The sequence below is a fragment of the Mirounga angustirostris genome, unplaced genomic scaffold (genome assembly GCF_029215605.1).
Source record: "Mirounga angustirostris isolate CCGP_5_RB_7025 unplaced genomic scaffold, mMirAng1.0.hap1 SCAF_5, whole genome shotgun sequence".
Lineage (NCBI taxonomy): Eukaryota > Metazoa > Chordata > Mammalia > Carnivora > Phocidae > Mirounga > Mirounga angustirostris.
Window position 1 is genome coordinate 166,073,088 of NW_026991713.1, and position 17,228 is coordinate 166,090,315.

General features: G+C 43.4%; 1 protein-coding gene across 1 annotated transcript in view; it reads left to right on the forward strand.

Moving 5' to 3' along the window:
• The window catches only part of CALN1 (calneuron 1), a 491,968-nt gene that overhangs the window by 308,618 nt on the left and 166,122 nt on the right, over positions 1 to 17,228 (forward strand). Inside the window, exon 5 of the mRNA XM_054507623.2 lies at positions 3,428 to 3,540. Within this exon, the coding sequence (XP_054363598.1) occupies positions 3,428 to 3,540 (113 nt within the window). The remainder of the gene's footprint in view (positions 1 to 3,427; positions 3,541 to 17,228) is intronic.

The following is a 17,228-nucleotide window of genomic DNA, read 5'->3' on the forward strand; positions in this document are numbered from 1 at the left end:
CTGAGGCTCCAGATGTCCTCTATGAAATCGTAAGAAGCGAATTCTCACACGACCTGGACCTCTCCTGTCCTCTTGGACTGACTGCAGTTGGCACTGCCCATAGGGCCCTGAGCACCTCCTGCCCAGAACTTTCTCTCTGGCCAAGGATTTGAGCAGTGAACGGGCTGCTCCCCTCACGGGGGCCATCATTTCTGCTTGTCAGCTTTGGGTTTGGTGTTCTCAGCCAAGGGCACCATCTGTGAACACTCCCTGATGACTTTGACAGCATCTCAGTTTGGACCCTTGAAATACATCAGTTCTACACCGATTCGCTCCCAGCTCCCTGGGTGGGTGGGTGGGGGTTCAGAGAGGTGGGTGGTCTCTTCCCTGCTACCTGGAAGGTGGACACTTCAAAGACAGCCCTGTTCTCCCGGCTCTGAGAATCAGGGGTTCTGCTACATCCTATGGACCACCCCCTCTTAGATTCCCAAGTGAGAGAAAGCAGTACTCACTACACTGTGGCCAGGAGCTTGAGTGACCCAGCTTGGTGGATAGATTTTAGTTAAGGTCTCATTAGGGCTTCGTAGAAAGTGATCCATGCCCTTGAGCTTCCTAGCCTTTGTGAACTGTTAGATGTTGTCATGGGTGACAGACATTTGGGATGATGCCCACTGCTTATAGAACAACATTACAGAGGGAGGGCTGGAGAAGGGGATCCATAGTACTTAGGGCATCTTCTTGTCCACTGTTTCTGGACCTCCCTCCTCCTCCTCTTCCTCTTCCTCCTCCTCCAACTCCTTCTCCTTTTTCAGAGCCACCCCACCACCAGGAACTTTTTAAGACATTGGTTTCCCTAGTTGCCTTACCCTATGAAATTTTCATAACACAGATATACTGTACATCTGTTTATGTTCTGTGGCCCAAGGAGAGCCACAAACCATTGTAATATCTAAGATTGTTTGTCTCCCAGGAATCCATTTTCACCTCATTGAGGGTGTTACTGTTTCTATAGAGAATGCATATTCTAGTCTGAGATGTTTTGGGCATCTAGCACCAGATGAGCGGGGGTGATTCGGGGTGAGCCGAGGGTCAGCGCAGGTGTTTAACAAGCGTACATCTGTAGGAGACTAGGAGCCACAGGGAACTAGCTCAGTGTGAATGCCAGGAAGCCTGGGCCTTTTTCCTTTTCCTACAGCTTCCAATTTCCCACTTTCACAAATACTGGATGACTCTTTTGGGGCAAATGTATTAGTCTGCATTTAAGATAGTTTCCTTGCCTTGTATTTTTCTGAAAAAAGTGAAGTTATTAGGGCAAAAGGTATCAGCATGGTATAGCATCTTAAATACCGTCAGTCCAGAATCTGGGGTGAGTGTACCAGGAAGGCGTAAGAGAGCCTACCCCTTCTCTGTATCTCTACCAACATTGAGCAATATTCTTTCTAGAAGTATTTGCTAATTTGAGAGGCAAGATGGTACCTCGCTGTTGCTTGATTAACCTTCTCATGATGACCAGTGAGGATGGAATTTAATTGATTAATTAATATTCTGAAGGTAGAATTTAATTAATTTATTTATTTTGAGGGTGAAATTTTCGATCCTCTATCCTGTTGAATGGGGAGGGGTAAACCAGTGTCTTCCAGTAACCCAGTGATTGCCCCACCCATTTGGTGCTAAATCTTTCCTTTCTCACTGACTTGTCACTCCTCCCTCCCCCCTTGGGTTTTTTTTTTTTTTTTTTTTTAATCTACACTGCAGTGTGTTTCTGGACTTCTTTTTCTGAATTATTGGCATCTTGATGATGACATCTGCTCAGCTTTTTGAAATAGGTTTTGAATGAGGGCTCTTTGAAGGCAGTTGCACTCTGAGAGTGGGTTGATGTGTGTGACTTTGGCAACCTTGTGTGTAGACACCTGGGCCGTCTGCACCAACTGGGCTAACATGTGGTGAGCTCTTGGTGGAGACGCCCTCTTGAGCAGTTCTAAGGGTGCAGAATGCCACGCTGATGAGTCACTGAGGCTTGGACAGTACCTGGAAGGTCTGTTTTTATCTGAGTTGGCTCAAGTTCACCTTTTGGTGAGGGTCAGATCTAGCATGAAAGATGTGGAGCTGAGCAAAGAAAAAACAAGCAAGAGATATCATTCATTCATTCTGTAAGTACATACTGAGTGCCTGCCATTGTGTAGAATATACAAAGAAGTTTCAGACTGGGTCCCTGACCTTGCAGAGCTCACAATGCAGGCGGGAAATAGGCATGCAGATCAGTGACTGAGATACAGGCTGATAAGTTCTACGACAGATGCATATGAAGGTAGATGGGGAAACAATTCTGTCTAGTGAGATGAGGGTCAGAAAGTAAAACAAAAAGAGAACATGATATTTAAGTTCCATCTCAGAGAACGAGATGATGTTCGTCAGGCAGACAAGTCAGGGAAGGCATCCTGGATGGAGGGAACAGCATGTACCGAGTGATGAAGTTCAGAAAAAGCATGGCATTTTGTGCAGAGGTGGGGAGGAAAAGACAGCGAAAGGGATAGTAGTACTTGAATGCCATCCTGGAGTGGTTTCCTTATTTTTGGTCAAAGATGTCACTGACGTTTATAAAGCATCATCAGTTATGCTTTGTGGGGGGCGGTGAGCTACTGTATGGGAGACAGTGTGGAGGTGAGAGTGTGAGAGCAGAGAGCCACTCCGCTAGTAATGTTGTAATTATAACTAGGTACATTAATTCTTGCAAACATTTTCCCACCACAGTCTTCGGAAAGGGACTAGTGATTGAATTGACAAGGAAGATAGAGCAGGCACAGACATGGAAGAGGTAAAAGACTTGATGTCTCAATATATGTGTGGGTGACAGGATGAAGGAAGAGATGGGGATGAAGCTGCAATTTCCATCATGTGTACAGCTAGGCAATTTGAGGTACAGAAGGTACAGCAGGTGTGAGGGTGGCCATTTAAGTGGGGGGTGCTGGTTTGGCATTTAGATATGGAAATACTGGCAAACAATTAGGAATATATGGTATTGGATGGATTAATATTGCCAGTTTCTTGTGTTTCCCTTGGTATTTTAAGAATGTTGCACAGTTTTCAGTGATGCTACCAGCTCTTCATTGATTGAGGTCACGGCAAGAAGAAAAGCGTGGTGATGTTTATTTCATTGGGCGCAGTAGGTCAATTTCAACAACATTTCTTTCTTTTTTTTTTTTTGAGATTTTATTTATTTATTTGACAGAGAGAGACACAGCGAGAGAGGGAACACAAGCAGGGGGAGTGCGAGAGGGAGAAGCATGCTTCCCGTGGAGCAGGGAGCCCGATGTGGGGCTCGATCCCAGGACCCTGGGATCATGACCTGAGCCAAAGGCAGACACTTAACCGACTGAGCCACTCAGGCGCCCCCCTTTTTTTTTCTATCAACAACATTTCAACTCACATTTATATTTTCTCCTTCCAGGGGACGGCCAAGTGGACTTTGATGAATTCATGACAATTCTTGGCCCCAAACTGGTGTCTTCAGAAGGTCGTGATGGTTTTCTTGGAAACACAATAGATAGCATATTCTGGCAGGTGAGTACAAAATTGTTTAAAAGATTAAATTTGACAGTAGATGTGTGCCTGGGACTAACTTTTGACTCTGAATTGAGCTTCTGTTCAGCATGTGAAGATCTCTTCTGGGCTAGGGTGACATACGTTCCTTGAACCGGATGTCTAAGTAGAGGTCCATACTAGATCTTCTGAACGAAGTATCAAAACTATACCATTTGAGGTTTGGATGAGCGAACTATCTCCCTATTTTTTCCTTGTACCAGAAACTTTTACATTTGGGAGAAATGATATTCCTCCACTTCTGATTCACAAAAGTTTCTTTCTTGGGAACAATTAGAAAGTACACCATTGGTATTGCCTGAGCCCCATTCTATCCCTGGTTCCAAGACATCCTTTTGCTGAGAGGATGGCCGGGTTACCTCATGTGTTTAGATCCTATCAATATCCTTGTCCTTAATAGGACAGAATGGTTTTATCTAAGAATTTGTGTTCAGTGCTTCTCAATTTGCTCCTATTTCTGTCTTGTAAAATCTCTTAGGACATTTCAAATATCTATGTTCAAATTATTAAGGTGCTATGAATCATTTTTATATTAGTTCTTTAGTCTTAATATGTGCCTATCAGTTCATGATTATGGAATTTGGGAAATGGGTTATTAACCACTATATTTAAAATCTGAATGAAATCATTTGCCAAGTTAAATTGAATTGTTGGTTATACATGTAAAACACCACTCCAAAACAGTGAGGTTTCTTTAATTTCTTGATGTGTTTTTTTTTTTTTTTTTCTTAACCAAAGATAATTCTCCAGTCTAGGTAAACATTGCAGTTGACATGTATCTCTAGTCTTATTCTGCTACCCATCTTGCATATAACCAACAAGCACTCGGTAAGAAAACGTTATGTGCCCTATAGTCTGTCACTGTGGGTTTCACAAAAGACATTGAAGACGTAGTCCTGGCTATTTAAGAAATTGGTTGGAGAAACACTCTTAAGAGAGAAAAAACACAGAAGGGATTCTTGGTGTGATGGTTACTAGACTAATTATTTGTTAGCGTCCTCAGTACCTCGCACGTTGTACACAATAGATCCTCAATAACTATTTTTTGAATAGAACGAATAGCAGTTCCAGAAAGGAGACAAATGTGATCTTGAGGGGTCAGATAAGGCTTGGGGAAATGGGGCACTTGCTTCCAACTTTGAAATATGGCAGGAAGTGACAAAGGAATGAAAAGGGTGTTCCAGGCTTGTCATGATGGGTTTGAATAGAGTGGAGGCAGTGAGCACAAGGTAGTCATTGATTGATGAAGGTATAGTTTGAAGGGAAAGACCTCAAGCCTCGCTGGCAGAATGGTTTTAGGACTTGAGCAAATAGAAGACCGAGGTGATCCCAAGGTCCCTAAATGACAGGGATAAGGTCATGGAGAAAAGAAGTCTTTGTGTGGAGTTGAATTCTAAGTTGGGCATGTTGAGTGTAAGGTGAAGGTCAGACAACTAAGAGAGGGAGGCAAGTCCTTGCCCAGGTGCACGCAGGGGCAGATCAGGGATGAGAGGCCAGGGCTGGAAATCCAGATTTATTATCAATCAGAGCTGGTGGGTGAAATCATAGGTGAGGATAAGCTCATCAAGAGAAGTTGCATAAATGAAGATGAGCAGAGAAGCAGGACCTGGTTCTGGAGGGCATCCAGGGGCAGGTGAGAGTGAGACACAAGAATGTGTCCCCAAACTGCCTCCCCAAATTGTGGTTATGATCAGCCTCGACTCTTCCCAGAGAAGGACCTCCGTGGTTCTACTTGTCATGAGACAAGAATATTTCACTGCTCATGTAACCCTTCAGGTGTGACTCAACACTTGGAAGGACAGACAGGTAGAGGCCCTTAGCAGAAATAAAAAAATGAACACATAGTTAAGAAGATGGGGAGACACTGTTTCTCACCAGGTCATGTTTCAGCCCATACAGATCCACTCTGGATGAACATTCCAGAATTCCTTCCCTGCCTGATTTCTTTTTTCTCTGCTGTGTTTTATTCCCCACTCTGAGTGCTCTCTCTACCCTTTGCCTCTGCCTTCATGGCCCCCTGTAGCCTGGAAGAATGCTACATGCCTTCTAGGCTCAGAGCATTCTTCCTGACCCCCACCCTAGAGGACAAGGAGCTCCAGGTATTTAATCTACACCTGATATCTTCCACGTTCTTCAGCGTTGAACACCTACACAAGGAAATATTTCTCTCTCTATCTTGACTGCCTCTAGCATAGTTTAGACGTGCTATTATGCTCACAGATTCTCTGTTTTTGCTTTATTAAAGACCCTCTTCCTCACCTGGGGAGACAAACAGGAGGGGGAAAAGTGAATAAAGGGGGAAAATTCCATTCTGAAATATTTAAATGAATGCTTGGATGCTGTGGCAGTGGCTTTCTTCTCCTGCTGGTCCTCACACAGCTCAGAATTTTATGACTAGCAAAGGAGAACAGAGACATCTATCAATTCTCAGTAGTCAGCTGTACCCTCCCACACTACCTCCCTCCATCTGTCTATTCAGAGACAGCATGCATAAATGGTACTTAAAACATCCAGAGCATCCGGTCCTTCCTGGAAAAAAAAAATGCATCTTCCCAGTGCTTGAGTGATTTTTCAGGTTTAAGAGGAAGCTCTGTGTGTGTGTGAATGTTTGTATATGCATGTGTATGTGTGTGTGTTTACTTTGCTACAGTGCTTGAAGATGATAGAGAAGAAGAGCAGCAGAATGGCGGCTTTCTGCCTCTGAATATCCAGGCAGGGGATATGGATATCAGGAGGTACGGATACTCTAGCAAGGAGAAGATTGTTTACTTAAGACACTCTGGCAAGGTTTCCCACTAGGGATAAAGTCAGTTTCTTGTAGAGACAGATAGGATGGTATACTTGGCAGGGCACATGAGTGATCTATTTGCTGCAAAATATATTACACCATAGGTTGTGATATAAAACAACAATAAATATGTACAATATCATGGTTTCTGTGGGTCAAGAATCTGAAAGCAGCTAGCCAAGTGGTTCTGGCTCAGTGTCATGAGGTGCCAGTCAAGATGCTGGCTGGGGCTGTGATCATTTGAAGGCTCGACTGGGGCTGGAGGAAGTGCTTCAAGGTGCCTCCCCCATGTGGCTGACAAAGTGACGTGGACTGTTGGCAGGAGGCCTCTGGTCCTTGCCACACGGACCCCTCCATAGTGCTGCCTGAGTATCTTCATGACATGGCAGCTGGCTTCTCTCAAAACAAATGATGCAAGAGAGCACAAGGCAGAAGCTGTGGTGTTGTTTGTGGCCTCCTCTTGGAAGTCAAACTCCGTCATTTCTGGAATATCCTCTTGGGTACACAGCCCATCCCTCTTCAGTGAGGGAGAGGAACACCTCCTGGAGAATACCCGGAGGCAGCAGTCATCAGGGGCCATCTTGGAGACTGGCTGCCGCAAAGGGTAAAGACTCTATAATTGGCTTCAGCTTCTGGTCTGACATTGCCACCACAGCCTTTGGTTTTCCCCAGCCTTTGGTTTCTTCCTACCTCAGAGGAAAACTGTGACCACGGCTGTTCTCTGTGTTCTGAGAAGTGATCCTAGCAGGCACTAGGCTCATCTTGCTAATTAAGTCCATTTTCCCGTGCTCCCTCCTCACTGGCATTCTAGTCCACAGTGCCAAGAGGAAAATAAAATCAACTGGGATTCTGCAACAACAGCTTCTTATCAGTTGGTACTCATCCCAAAAGCTATGAGCCCCTGGTTCTGTGCAGGAAATTGGTTATCAGTGAAGGTGGGATGTAATTGGCTACTAATGTAGCCTCCTCCCCAAGGAGGATGGTCTGAGGGCCATACCCCAGGGTCTCTGGGTATGCAGCCCTCTGGGTATGAGGCTCTCAGATTTCTTGGCAGCCAGTGCAGAGCCTCTCTCTTATGTAGCAAATAATAACTGCTGGAAATTTTTATTGTATTCTTACCCTTCGTTCATCAAGTTTCTGTGTGTTTGCCATTACTGCAGGGATATACTTGGGGAGGAAATGTGAAATGGTGTTTGAAGTCAGCCTTAGGACTTGGTGTGTGTTAACAGTGGAATGGAGGGCAGGGAAGGGCTGAAAGGGGCTGGGACTCGGGACGGGATGGTTTGAACGCTCAGTGTTTTGGATGGATCGCAACTGCAGGGAAGTGGGGTCCTCCAAGTTATTGTTGTTCTGCCATTCATTCATGCTACACACCATGACTCCTCTTGTACCCAAGAAGGAGAGTCCTTAATACAGGAGATGCCCCCTGGTGGCAGGGGACAGAGCCCTGCTCCTGCATCACAGGCTTACCTGAGTCTCTAGAGCAACCCTTTACCTTTTCTTCTCCTTGACCTCCAGCACTGTGCAGAGCTGTTCTGCAGGGAGTTTGCAGACAGCATGCAAGGGCGAGGATAGTGGCAAGGATCCTGGCCTATGGAACAGCTCTCCCAGCCCCGGGGTCCAGCCAACGCTTCTGTTAAACTCTTCTCCCTCTGAAGAAAGAGAGAGGAGTCCCGCCTTGGCTGGGAGAGCTGAGATTTGTTTGTCTTACTGGAAGTACAGGCAGAACACCTAAGGCTCCTTCACTATCAGTTTTTTATGTATCACAACCAAACCCGATGCATCAAGACTTCACTAGTTTAGACTTTCTGTCTTAAGAAGTAAAACACATAAATATTTAAGCAAAGGGATCTGTTCACTGGATGCCGCTGGGTGTATGGGAACGCATCCATGGCTGGAGGTCAAGAAACGGGAAACTCATGGGGCTCCCTGGGTTCTGAGCAGGCTCCAGAGTATTGCCTGAATGTCCTGAGCCTTGCTTGCCTATGCGTATGCTAGCTAGTCATTGTCATAGCTCGCTTATCTCACAGCTGTGTGCAATGTTCAGGACACTGTAAGTTATCCCCACATAAATGTGCGTGGGACACCTATCCCCAGGTGTAGTCCAGATCAAGGGCTGCCACACTGACTTCTCCAACCGCAGGCCTGCTCGGCTTCCCTTCCAGCTGTCCACTCCTCCCCATCTGGTGGGAGAATACACAGCAGATGTAGTAAAGTACCTGCAGCTGTTTCCCAGGAATCTCTCCAGGCTTGGCCTCTGTCCCTCCATCCCAGATCCTTGCTCTGGTCTCATGCCTTCCCTGGCTTTCCATTTCTGTTATGGTCCCAGACTCCTGATCACTGACCTGTGCTCTGATCCAAAGACTAGTCCTTCCCAGCCCAGGTCCCTGGCTTTTGCTTGGGACATTTATGTGCTGGCCCCGGGGCCATGGCTGAGATGAGCAGGGAGCTGTGCTTAAAATTCTTGACTCATGGGCAATTGAGAGCCCTTGATGTTCCCTACTCATGACATATGAAAAGAGCACTACGCAGAGCTACATTATGATCCAGATTTGTTAGGCATCAAAGTAGGGGAAAGAAATGTAGCAAAACACTAACAGTGATTTGTCATGTGTGGTAGGGTGATAAGTGATCCCATCTTTCTGTATTTTCTGGAATCTCAACAGTGGGCATACGTTAATTCTATCATCAGAAAAAGAAAATTAAAGGAAAGGAAATGCAGCTCCTAGCTAGTCAAGAATCTTAAATATCTACAAGTTTTTCATCTGTAAAACTGAAGATTACCTGGCCCATGAAGTTGACTGTTGGTAAAGCTTGCAGGACAAGCAAACGAAAAAACAGAAGGAATCATAGTCATTCCTGTGAGGCATTTGTCACATGGGGCCAAGACCTAGAAAACACCAAGATCTTTACTGTTTGAATTTTAAGAATAAATCGCATTCCAGGAGGCTGTCTCTCCTCACATCAAATCTGGCACCAACAGGATCATTCTCCCCGCCCCCAATATTTTGTCAACGTGCCACTCTATCAGAGTTTTGGATCCCAAACTGCTGCTCCCCAGATCTTCATCATTGAACAGAACCTAAATAGCTTTCAGAAGCGGTGCCCATCACAAGGGCTGTTAGATTGACAGCAAGTGCTTGAATCCCCAAAGTGATTTTACTTGTGAAATATGGAGTCTGGAAAACATTAGCCAAGCTGTGGGTCTTGAAGTGTGGTTCCTTAAAGGGCAGCACCAGCATCACCTGGAACTTGTTAGAAATGCAAATGTCTGTGCCCCACCCCAGAAACACTGACTCAGAAACCTGGGGTGGGGGGGGTGGGGGGTCCAGCAGCCTGGGTTGCAGTAAGCCCTTCAGGTGACTCTGAGGCTCCTTCCAGGTTGAAAGCCCACGAGCCACTGAGATTTCCGGGAGCCTGGCAGGGCGTCTGGTCCCGCTTACTGGTCTGAGCCAGACCTTGGTAGGTGGGGGTTTTCTCTTATTTATCCATATTCATAGGTGTAATTGGTTGTTAGTCTGTAAGTTTTAACTGTTTTTAAAAGGTGGGAAAATCACATGTCAATAGGTAACTAGTTTTCAAAGTAGGAAATACCTTTCTAAGCATTAACGCAATGGAAGAATCATACATAAAAGTATTAAACTGGGGCACCTGGGTGGCTCCGTCGGTTAAGTGTCCAGCTCTTGATTTCAGCTCAGGTCATGATCACAGGGTCATGGGTGAGATCGGGGCCAGCGCAGAGTTTGCTTGAGATTCTCTTTCCCTCTGCCCCTTCCCCCGCTCACACACACACACACACACACTCTCTCTCTCTCTCTCTCTCTCTCTCTCTCAAATAAACAAGTAAAATCTTAAAAAAACTAGTATTAAACTATTAAATTGAAAGAATATTTCAAAAATGAACAGGAAAAATATGGCAATTGATGGAATAAAGCATATGTGAAGAGCATTGCTAAAGCAATATGAATACCTGTTAACATGACAATAGACCGTGGAATAAGGAAAAACAGTCAGTTGGTTAGTACTTTCAGTAAACATATCAAAACAATTCAACCTCACTAGAAATCTAAGAAATGTAAATTAAAATAGTAATTGGATAACGGTTTTCACCTATCAGATTGGAAAAGAATAAAACTAGGATAATACTCAGTGCTGCCAAGAGTGGGATAAAATGGACAAACTCATACACTACTGGTAGAAATGTAAATTGTACAACTGTCCTAAAAACTCTCTGGTGATACTTGGCTTCAACTTTTCAAATGTTAAACCCTATAATTAAAGATAATTCTAAGACTCTGTCATATGAAATTAGAGATGTAGAAAAGGCACTTACAAAGATGGAATCTGTATAATTGTTTAAAATAATGTTTTCACTCTACAGTCGGTAGAGATTGAATGCACAGTCTAATTACATTGCTGTTCTACATCTGTTATATATCCATTTATATTCATAGACAAATACTGGAGAAAACACAATAATTCTGACAATGTTAATTATTATGGGTTGGAATAAAGGTGAATGTCATTTTTTCTTGATCCTCATTTCTATTTCCTGAAATTTCTACATTAGACTGATCTGTTATTAGTCAATGAAATTAACAAAACCTCAAGTTAACAAAATCCTATTATAAAACAACTGTTTTCAGTGGTAAAAAACAAAAACGTGGAGTTTCTAAGACACAGGCCCATTGTCGTGGTAAACAAAGCACAAAGTCGGTATGAGAGTATAAAAAGCATATAATCAAAACTGCCAGAAGGAAAAACTCATGGAGGCCTCCGAATGGCGGCCGCCCACCCATATCTCCTGTGTGGACCTCTGCTGTGGAAGGCACTGGAAGCTCAAGGCTAGCTGAGGGCCCCCTCTCCCCCCAGCACGTCAGTCACCTTATATCCAGTTAGTATGCTGAAAACTCACACTTTAGGAGAATGTCTAAATCAAATTTATAATCAGGAAAAAAAATTGAAAATAATTTTTAAAACCCTTTCTAAATAAATTCATGACTGGTTCTTGAGTCCGTGGCTGGGGTGGGCTGACAAGTGACCTCAAGCCAGGAAGAGGAGAAGGTCACGGTCACATTCTCAGGAAAGTGCTGATTCCAGTAGCTTCATTCTTATATCCAAATAGAATCTTCCCAAGGTTGGTTTGTTTTTAACAGGTGTTAAAACAAACCTGTTTAACAGGTGTACAACATGGTGAGTCCACATCTCTGTATGTTATGCTGTGTTCACCACAACTGTAGCGTTAGAGCTCCTCTCAGTTGTAATTTGGAACCCAGCACGGGGCTTGAACTCACGACCCCGAGATCAAGACCTGAGCTGAGATCAAGAGTCAGATGCTCAATTGACTGAGCCAACCAGGTGCCCTGAATCTTCTCAAGTTCTATTTTTTTTTAAAGATTTTATTTATTTTTTTGAGAGAGAGATAATGAGAAAGAGAGCACAAGCAGAGGGGAGAGGGGCAAGCAGGCTCCCCACTGAGCAGGGAGCCCGACACGTGGTTTGATCCCAGGACCCTGAGATCATGACCTGAGCCGAAGGCAGATGCTTAACCGTCTGAGCCACCCAGGTGCCCCAAATCTTCCCATGATTCAGGCAAAGTTCTTTTCTTTTATTTGATCTACTTACCCTCAGAGGTCTAACTCACAGGGTCTATATGTAATTTGAACCCTATAGACTCTCAGGACAACATAGAATTCTCATCCACATTTACCTAAATGCAGAGGACAGGAGAAAAGGAAAGATGGTAGGCTGGTTCTATCAAGGGTAGACTTTTGCACAGACGTGCACAGGAAGCAGAGAAAGGAGCAAGGCAGGCGTGAAAGGTGATGGAGACCTCCTGGGGCCGGGCAGACAGATCCTCAAAAACCCGCAACAAGCAGCACCCAAAGGCAGGCTTCTGTAGCGGATGGGGGTCCCTGTGCTGCCGTGTCCTGGAGACAGTTTTTTTTTTTAAATAAAACACTTTATCAAATTATGATTGTATTACATGTACATGTACATGTAAAGCTGTACTTATTTAATATACAGAACTCAGAGTTTGGAGGTAAGTATACTTTCGTGAAACCGTCACCACCATCAAGATAGATAAACAAATCTATGCTCTTCCAACATTTCCTCCCCACTCCTTATTGTTGTTGCTGTTGCTATTCTGTGTGTGTGATAAGAACATATAACATAAGATCTACCCTCTTAGCAAATTTTAAGTACACCATATTGTTAGCTATGGGCACTATACTGTATGGTCGATATCCAGACCTCCTTGATCTCGCACGGCTTTGACCATGACCTACCCACTTCCTTGCTCCGGGCCCTTGGGAACCGCATTCTGCTCTGCGGCTGTGAGTTTGACTCAGATTTCTCATGTAAGCGAGGTCGCGCAAGTATGTGCTAGGGACACCTTCTGGCCACAGCTCCAGTGATCTTGTTGCCCCAAGACAGAGTTTCTGATGTTCACAGATTCAGCCGGGGAGGTGGAAGGAAGGGACCAGAGCCACCCTCCCCAATGGTGCGTGGGCCCCCCTCACCGAGCTCCCGACCCTCTCTCTGCCAGACTCCGGTTGTATATTTTTCTATTTTGACCATTCTGAATAAGATTTTGATTCTGTCATTGTATGTTTCTAACCACTTTCTGCCAGTATTGGGTTTGGGAATTTTGACTTTTATCTGGCTTCCTTACTGAATTCTCTCCTTAGTGTTCACATGCCTTTCAGTTGATTTTCTTCAGTTCTGTATAACTTTGGCTACAAATTGCTGCGACTTGGTTTCCTCCCCTTTGACACTATATATCTGAGTTCCACGTATATTGACTGAAACCTGCTTATTAGTTACAAATGAGAAGGGTGAGATTTGGTGTTGATATTAGGAAATTAACATCTTACTTACCAACAGTTTATTTAATATGAATATATGATAGCTTTTAGCAAATGTCCTTTGAATCGCTCATAAGATCACATGATTATTCATGTTTAACTTACTGATATGATATAATATCATAATATTAAACAATTTTTACATTCCTAAGATTAACGTTAGTTGTCATGGTAGGTCATTTTCTTAGTGTAATATGAATTTCAATACAATTTTAAAATTTGATTTGACACCAATTTTGATTTCTTCATCCATATTTATAAATAAAAGCAGCCTGTGGTTTATACAGAACTGTAAGTATCATTGTTAGGTTTTGAAACATAATTGTTCTGCCATGGTAAAATTAACTTGTCAAGTATCTATCATTTTTTGTCATCTACAATAAGTTCTATACTGTATAGATTTATTTATGACCTTAAATTTGAGTGGGCTAGTTCATAAAACTGCCTGGATCTAGTGGTATAGTTTTTGTTTTGGTTTTGGGGGTCTTTTTGGGAGGCATTTCTTTGATAACTTTTAATTGTTCTTTAGTCTATTTTTTTTTTAAATTTTTTTAAAAAGATTTTTTAGGGCTCCTGGGTGGCTCAGATGGTTAAGCATCTGCCTTTGGCTCAGGTCATGATCCCGGGGTCCTGGGATCGAGTTCCGCATCGGACTCCCTGCTCAGCGCAGAGCCTGCTTCTTCTCCCTCTGCCATTCCCTCTGCTTGTGCTCTTCTATCTCTCTGTCAAATAAATAAATAAAATCTTTAAAAAAAAAGATTTTTAAAATTTATTTGACAGAGAGAGAGAGTACACAAGCAGGGGGAGCGGCAGGCAGAAGGAGAGGGAGAAGCAGGCTTCCCGCTGAGTAGGGAGAGCCCGATGTGGGACTCGATCCCAGGACCCTGGGATCATGACCTGAGCCGAAGGCAGATGCCTAACCGACTGAGCTACCCAGGAGCCCCTTCTTTAGTCTATTTTGAAAATTTATATTATCTTCAGGAAGTTTCCAGTTCTTCAAAGTTACTTAATTTATGAGCATGTAATTGTACACAGACTTGTTGAAAAATTTCCTTAGAAGTAGCTTTTTACCATTACTACATCTTCTCTCTTATTTTTCTTATTTTCCAGTTTTATTGAGAAATAATTGACATACAGCACTGTATCAATTTAAGGCATACGTCACAGTGATTTGGCTTACATGTATTGTGAATTGATTGCTAAAGTAAGTTTGACTTCCGTCATCTCATATAGATACGAAAAAAGAAAAATATTTTTTCCCTGTTGAGAATGCTCAGAATCTATTCTCTTAACAACTTTCAAATACCCATACAGCAGTTAACTATAGTTATTAGGCTGTACCTTATATCCCTGTACTTATTTATCTTATAACTGGAAACATGTACCTCTTTTTAAAAAAATTTTTAAAAATTAAAAAAAAATACTTCATCTGAGTATATTTGACATGCAATGTTATATTAGTTTCAGGTGTACAAGGTAGTCCACAGCTCTATGTTATGCTGCGGTCACCCCAAGTGTAGGGTTACAGCTTCTCTTAATAGTAATTTTTGTTGTTCTTATTTTTTAATATATGCCATAAAGTTATTTATTTTATTGATTTTTTTGAGAAAAAAATTTTTAAAGATTTTATTTATTTTATTTATTTGACAGAGAGAGACACAGCAAGAGAGGGAAACACAAGCAGAGGGAGTGGGAGAGGGAGAAGTAGGCTTCCCGCGGAGCAGGGAGCCCAGCGTGGGGCTCAATCCCAGGACCCTGGGATCATGACCTGAGCCAAAGGCAGATGCTTAGCAACTGAGCCACCCCAGTGCCCCGAGAAAATATTTGATTAATAGTTTTTCCTATTACCTATCTTCATTTCCTTTCTGCTTTCATTCATGTTATTATTTATAAATTTCTGTGTTAAAGGATTCTTTTATTTATTTTTTTTAATTTTTTTTTTTAAAGTTTTTTTTATTTATTTGCGAGAGAGAGAATGAGAGACAGAGAGCATGAGAGGGGGGAGGGTCAGAGGGAGAAGCAGACTCCCTGCTGAGCAGGGAGCCTGATGCAGGACTCGATCCCGGGACTCCAGGATCATGACCTGAGCCGAAGGCAGTCGCTTAACCAACTGGGCCACCCAGGCGCCCCTCTTTTATTTAGTTTTTAATGAATGAAAGAATTTAGATACGACTTTCCTATTAGTGTAGCTTTATCACCATGCTGAGATTTTGATGGGTAGTGTTATCATTTACTACATGATCTGTCATTATAGTTAATATGTTTTTTCACTCCATAAGTGGCTTCAGAGAATATTACTGGCTGCTTTGTTTAATCATTTGTTTCTCATTTCTCATTTTATTATTACAGTGTAGTCATAGAATGCCACTTACGTAATCTCGTCTTCATACAGTTTATTGCTTCCCTCTAATGGGTCTCAGTATGTGTTCACTTTCTGCAAATGCGATCTGGTAATTGGATAAAGGACCTTCAGTTTGTAGGAAGCAGAACTATATGCCCCCTTTCATGGGTCGTTAGATTAAAATCTTGAACGTCCTGGTTTATTTCATGTCTCCTCTCAGGGTGATGGTGGTGAGCGTCTCAGTTCTGTTTCTTTGCTTTGTCTCTGCGAGGTGCGTGCGTGTGTGTCGTTTATACTGTCATTCATTCTTCGGTCGATCGATCGACTCATTCAGCAAATGCTTATTGAAAGGCTCTTGTTGGGCCAGCACAGATATAGCTGTAAATAATAGGTTAAGTGTCTTGCTCTCATGGAATTTATGTTCTAGTGTAGAGGGGGGAGGGGAGAGAGAGACATTAAATACACAGATACTAATCTCAGATAATATTCAGTTCTATGACGTACATAGAACAGGATACTACAACAGAGGCAGTCGGGGTGGGTACTATACAACTTTAAACAGAGACGAGAAGATGAGGAGGAAGTGACATCTGGACTCAGTCCTAAACCATGAGAAAGCTCTAGCTGTGCAAGCTCTGGGGACAGTGCTCATCAGGGAGAGGCAACGGCCAGTTCTAGGGCCCCGAGATGGGACAAGCTTGAGTAGAGCTGGCAAGCAAGGGAGGCGTGGTAGGAGATGAAGTTGAAGATGTCAGTGGAGACCAGCGCTGTGGGACATCATAGACCTTGGGTTGGGACATAGGTGCAGCGGAAAGTGGCGGATGCAAACGCTCCCACTGAGTCTCTGTTGCTAGGTACTTCTGTTCCACGAAGGGCTCGGGTCTGGTGCGGTACCCCTCAGGCTCCAGCTGGTTCATTGTTCTGGAGCCCCAGGGTGTCGCCCTATCCATGTGGCTCATGTCCACATGTGCGTTCCCTTCATCAGAAAGAAAGGGAAGCACAAGTCTTTGAAGAAGTTGCACGATCACTTCTACTTCTGTCCCATTGGCCAGAAGTTAGCCACATGGTTGGCCAGGAGGTGGTCCTGTTGCCACACCCAGCAGCAAGGGACGTCGGGAAATGTAGTCTTTCCTCTGGACAGCTATGTTCCCAGATTTTAAAACGGAGGGCTTTGTTGCTATTAAGAAAGCATGAATTGACGCTTGGGGAAGAACTCTTTGTCTCAGGTCCCAGCAAGACAAGGAGTTTGGATATAATTTTATGTAGAAATAGTACTCATTGGAGTGTTTTAAGCAATGTAGTGGCATGATTTGATTTACACGCAAATGATATCTCTGCTGCAGGGAGCTAGAGTGGAAATGGGAACTCGGGAAGTTACTTCAGGAGTTGGGAGAGACATGCTGGGGGTGGGAGCAGCTGAGGTAATGAGAAGGGGACAGGCACAGCTGTTGTTTTGTATGTAGAGCTATTCACTAAATCAAATTGTGGCATTTTCATTATGTATCCATTATTACCATTTATACCTACAGATAGCCTTCTCGGCCCATCCATCATTTTTGTCTTAAACGCTCTTTTTCGGGTATTAATACTAACTTCGTCTCATTTTCATTTTATTATTGCTACTGGCTATATCCTTATCCATCCGTTTCCT